Genomic DNA, 5,377 nt, shown 5'->3' with positions numbered 1-5,377 from the left:
TCTGATCACACCTGCATGGCTGTTCAGCCTGCACCCAGTAACTCTGGGGGTAGAAGAGGCAGTAATTAACCTGGCAAAGTGTGATTTTCTTGCTATCCTTCTGAATATGCCCTGTCATTCCAGAAGAGACAAGTCAAAACCCTCATGTTGAAATCCTGCTGGCTGGAGCAGCAGAGCCTCTGTCTGACATCTGCAAAGCTCTAATTTTCTTGCTGTTTTGCAGGTAAAAGATGAAAAAAACATACAGGAAATGTTTGACCTGAGTGACTACGAGAAATGTGAAGAGCTCAGGAAGTCCAAAAGTAGAAGCAAAAAGAACCACAGCAAATTTACCCTCGCCCACTCCAGGGAGCCTGGAAACATGGTATGTGGGGCTTGCCCAGATGCAGCCAGCCCAAGAGCCACTGGCTCCAGGGGTGGGCAGGGATGTGGATGGTCCTGGGGGATGCAGGGAAGGGAGGGATGTAGATGGTCCTGGGGTTTGCTGCGTGGGGCAGGCAGGGTTGGAGGCTCAGCTCTGCTTTGCCTTTTCTGTAGAGGCCGCAGGCCTCAAGCTGGCCAGGGCCCGTCTCTGTGTGAGTTCCGGCACTGACCTGGATTCCCTCTTTTGTAGGCACCAAATCTGATCTTCCTGGCTGTGAGTCCAGAAGAGAAAGAGTCCTGGATTAACGCCCTCAACTCTGCAATCACACGTGCTAAAAACCGGATCTTGGACGAGGTAAGCAGGATTCAGGCTTGGCCCCGGCTCCCCTGCCTCAGCCTGGGTGAAGGTTTGAGACTGCTGGGAACAGCCCTGTCTTGGTGACACATCCACACAAAGTGTCTGTAGCAGAGCTCCTCCCGCTTCTCAAGGGGAGTGTGCAAGTCCCAGTTACACAAAGCAGCTTCTGCCGGGAAAAATAACAGCAGCTCCAGTTCAACATCCTCCTGGGGACACAGGGTGTACTCAGAACACCAGGTGGGCTGGCAGAGGCAGGTCAGGGTGAGCATTCCCGCATAGTTTCCTCCAGTGTGAAGGAGAACCTACCTGGAGCAGGCTGTGCCCTCGCTCCAGGGCTGACTCTCACATTAATGTTTCATGGCAACCCTTCCTCAGCTCAGACCTGTCTCAGATCTCCCATTCGCACTCAGCTTCCCACAGAGCCATGGCACTGCCAGGAGGCTCTTTCCTCTCCTGGATGGCAGCACAGAGCCTGTGGTGAAGGAAAACCAAGGTCAGACCATGGGAGAGGCTTTAGAGCAGGAAGCAGCATGGCAAACACCGGCAGACATGGCTTCCAGGAAAGTCTGTCACGGGAATCTTTGCAAACAGGTTCGGTTGTCAGCAATGACTTGAGCAGATCTGATCCCATCATGGCACAGAGAGGAGAGACCAGGGGAACACTGGGCTGCTTCTGAGGCTGGATTCCTACACCCCATTCCCTGCCAGTCTCCTCCTGATTACAGCTCCAGGAGCTGGGAATGGCTTGTGTTCTGTGCTCCCAGCAGGTGTCACCCTGCAGGTCACCGTGGAAGAGGACAGTTTCCTTGCCCACCCGACGCGCGACAGAGCCAAGATCCAGCACTCCCGGCGCCCTCCCACGCGGGGTCACCTCATGGCTGTGGTAGGTACAACCAGGCCCAGATACCTGCTCAAGTGAAATTCCTTTTGAAGTGCTCCATTTGTAAGTAAAGTGCAAGGAGAGCCTGTGCTGGAGCCCCATCCTGAACTGAGAGTTGCCATAAGGACAGCTTTGAGTCATCAGCTCTCGTCCTCTGTTCTCCTGGACCATTGCACTGTACAAACCTTCTGGCAAAGTCCCAGTTTGCCATCGCTGACACCTGCTCCTTCAGTTTCCCGCTGGGAACAGCCAGGGAGCTGCTCGTGGGTGAGCAGGGAGGGCTCAGCCACCGTGCTTTGGGTCTGTGGATCTGCAGCTCAGCCAGACCCCCCGCGCCCAGGCTCTGTCGCTGGGTGAGAGAGCATTCCCACTCCCCCTCTGTAGTGTGTATCCGCAGTGTAGAGACCCTTGGAAGCACGTGCAGCTGTTCTGGTGCCAACGCAGCTCTGCTTTCTGCTCCTCCAGGCATCTACCTCAACCTCTGACGGAATGCTGACCCTCGACCTGATCCAGGAGGAAGACGCCTCTCCGGAGGATCACGGCACCTGCGAGGAGAGTTTCCGGGTGGATCTGGACAAGTCCGTGGCACACCTCACTGCTGGGCGGCGCCGCTCGGACTCGGACAACACCAAGTCATCGGAGAAAGGGCGGACAGGGAGCCTCCCGCGGCAGGAGGTGACCTCGTGGGACAGAGCTGGGCAGCGCAATGACTCCTTTGACAAAGGGACCATGTACACACCGCAGGTCCCCAAAAAGCTCTCACACTCAGAAAAGAATAAATGTGCCTCCATGGAAGAAATCCTGTCCCGACGGGACTCTTCCACGCACCGGGCGGTGCTGAGGAAGGGGCTGGAGGCTCAGTTTGCCTCGGCAGAGCCGGAGCAGCTGTCCCGGATACAGGAACTGGTTGCACTGAAACTGGAAAAAACTCAGGAACTGCTGACAGAGGTGAAGGGCTACGGGGAAGGCAAGAGAAAGACCAAGGATTCCAACACCAGCACCACCATCACCACCACCTCTTCTTCCTCATCATCTTCCAAGTCGGACTCTGAAAGGATCCTGCAGGAATCTGAGAGGCTGCTGGGGGAGGCTTCCTCCACCTGGAGCCAAGCCAAGAGGGTGCTGCAGGAGATCAAAGAGCTGAGGGACCTGTACAAACAGTTTGAGCTGCAGCAGTCAGACTCGAAGCCCAAACAGAGCTCACAGTCGCAGTTTAGGAAGAGCATGATGTGAAGGCAAGCCTTGGGATGGGAGGGAGGGACTGGGGAGGGTGGCCATCTGGTTTTCTTTTTTAATTATTATTATTATTTACAGTGTTCAAAAGAGTGAAAAGGTGCCTGTTCTCACCCAAATTTGCTTCTCAAAGCTTGGACCCTTCCTTTCCTCCATCGCATCCCTGATGAATCAACCCAGTGTTCCAATAAATCAGTTGCAGTTTACACCTCCTTTGTAAGAGCTCCCTTTGCACCGCAGGCCGCAGCTCCTGTCATGCTCCAAGGACAGGAGGGAGCACTGGTTCCCAGGAACTGCCCATGTCTGCCCGGAGCATCCCATGGGGCGGAGCTGGATGAGCCCTGGCATTGCTGCTCTCATGTCTGGGCTGTGTCCCAGACTACATCTCCTTCACCGGGACACTTGCCCTGTTCCCTCACCATCCTCTCAGAAATAAATGACATTAAAAGGTCAAAGAAGGTGTCCATCCCCACCACTGCCTGGAAGTCCCCATTGTCTAGGAACTCTCCTGAAGATGTGGGAAGTCCAGGCTGGTCTCCAGCATTACACAGGCCATCGAGGCATTTGCTGAGCGCCGCTTGCAGAGTCCTGGCACAGTCCCCTAAAGAACTTGGGGCTGGCAGCTGTTATTTTGGGGTCCAGACAGAGCTCTCCGGAAGGGCAGCAGTGACGCAATCCACATCCACCCTGATGCTGTCGGGCCGTGAATGCTTCACAGACCCCCTTGGTCCCGAGCAGTGGGAGGTAGCAGCGATGTGTCTTCCCTTCTGTGCAACCAGAGGATCAAAGCCTTGGATTTGACAGCCCACACAGGCAGCTGGGGGGGGTTGGGCTTTTTCCTTCTCATTTCTCTTTTTTTTTACCTTTTCTTTGAGCTGAAAAATCAGGGAGTACGTGCAGGAGCCGGACACCACGAGCCAATGGCAGTTTTGGTAGGTTTGCCTTGCTCACTCAGGTGTCACAGACAGCAGCAGGCTCTGCTTGGGCTGCCCAAGATCTGAATCAGCCCCACTGGAATGAAAGCTGAGCCTGGAGCAGAGCTCAGATCGTCAGCTCACGGGCTGGCTCAGCTTTCACACCCACAAGCAGGACGTGGCTGTGTCTCACAAGTTCACTCGTGGTAACACCCAACTGTTCCTAGTTTTTTAAAAGGAAACCTAATTCCCTTACCTACATGGCAAATAGTCCATGAAAATATTAAATCCACAGAGTTACTTCCTGATCATGGTTGGTGTTTTCTATTTCCTTTCCTGGCTGCGATGACAAGATTTTTTTTAATTAAAGAAAAAATAAAACCAAACCTTAAACCTTTCTCAATGAGTTTGGCTTAACCAGACTCCAGTGATGCTTCCAGGGATAACTTTCAGTGCCTTTCCATGTTGATGAACTGGATTGCTCCACAAAATTTTTTGCAATCAACCACTGAACCTCACTTGTGACCTCCTGCATCCCTGGTAGTGCCAGCAAGGTGCTATATTTGTGACTCCCACCCCAGCAACTCTCCTTGGATTTTGGAATGCTCATTGCCATGCTGCTCCAAGTGGAGGCCTCTGAAAGAGCCACCACACATTCCAGGAAGGGCTGAAAGGTCACCACGAGCAGGTGCTGGTGCAGCCACCCCTGGCACACCTGAACAGCCCTACCCTGCTCTTCAGGGAGGCCCTGAAGCTCCTAAGGGCTGTTTTGGAGGTCTTGTCTCTCTCCTCACCCCTCACAGCTTTTCCCCCTCTGTTTCCCGGCCGCCTCCCGCCAGCCCCCTGCCCGGCCCCCTGCCCTTGGTGGCATTCCCAAAGCCTCTGGCATGGTGCAGGGAGCCCTACGGAACTTCAAAGCCAAGGGCAGCACAGACGTGGCTTTGTGTGTCACCCCCCAGTCTATCCATGGTCTATCCATGCGGGAATAACGCTGCACAAAGGGGCCGTGCTCGCCCAGCAGCGGAGCAGCCATCTGCCATTCCCAGAAAGGGCCGGTATTGTCCAGTGTGGCAATTATGTTGGCTCTGGAGACAAAACGCTGGATCATTACAGGAGTACAGAGCGCCCTGGCCGGGTGGTGCACAGCAGAGAAGTCTGAAGCCCAATAATGGCCAAGAAGTCTGGGTTCTGCCCAACTGTGCCTTGAAAACATGTACAGAACAGGGAAAAGGGGGCTGGGAAGGGGATTTCCCATTACACTACAGGGAGACGGGATTGGGACTGGATTCTTAAGATGTAGGCAAAGCGTCTCCTATAAAAATAGCTGCAATTTGCTCAACACATGCTGAGGAGCGGGCGCAATGCGGCACACAGGAGCCCACCCACCCTCCCAGCCAAAGCGCCTTTTTTTGGTTATTTTCTCCCTCTCCGCCTCAAAAGCAAACCCCTCTGCCCTCCCTCCCTCCCTCCCTCCTTCCTCTGCCTTTCTAAGGGAATAACAGAGAGACACCTTAGGATGGAATTCTTGGGAAGAAATTCCTCCCCTGTGAGGGTGGTGAGGCCCTGGCATGGGCTGCCCGGAGAAGCTGTGGCTGCCCCTGGATCCCTGGGGGAGGTCTCGGCGAAGTT

At 54.5% G+C, this 5,377-nt stretch overlaps 1 protein-coding gene across 3 annotated transcripts in view; it reads left to right on the top strand.

The window, feature by feature from the left end:
• The window catches only part of PLEKHO1 (pleckstrin homology domain containing O1), an 11,931-nt gene extending 7,874 nt beyond the window's left edge, over positions 1–4,057 (top strand). For 2 of the 3 annotated variants that reach the window (XM_008629628.2, XM_017728886.1), the window contains exons 3-6: positions 224–364; positions 614–718; positions 1,503–1,604; positions 2,067–4,057. In XM_008629628.2, coding sequence (XP_008627850.1) covers positions 224–364; positions 614–718; positions 1,503–1,604; positions 2,067–2,834 — 1,116 coding nt within the window. In that variant the 3' untranslated portion in view covers positions 2,835–4,057. The remainder of the gene's footprint in view (positions 1–223; positions 365–613; positions 719–1,502; positions 1,605–2,066) is intronic. The other variant, XM_017728885.1, reaches the window with a different exon arrangement.
• Positions 4,058–5,377: the final 1,320 nt, after the last annotated feature.

This window comes from Corvus brachyrhynchos, unplaced genomic scaffold (genome assembly GCF_000691975.1).
Source record: "Corvus brachyrhynchos isolate BGI_N302 unplaced genomic scaffold, ASM69197v1 scaffold443, whole genome shotgun sequence".
NCBI lineage: Eukaryota > Metazoa > Chordata > Aves > Passeriformes > Corvidae > Corvus > Corvus brachyrhynchos.
Note: the sequence above shows the minus strand (reverse complement) of the source record. Positions and strands in the feature narration are given on the sequence as shown.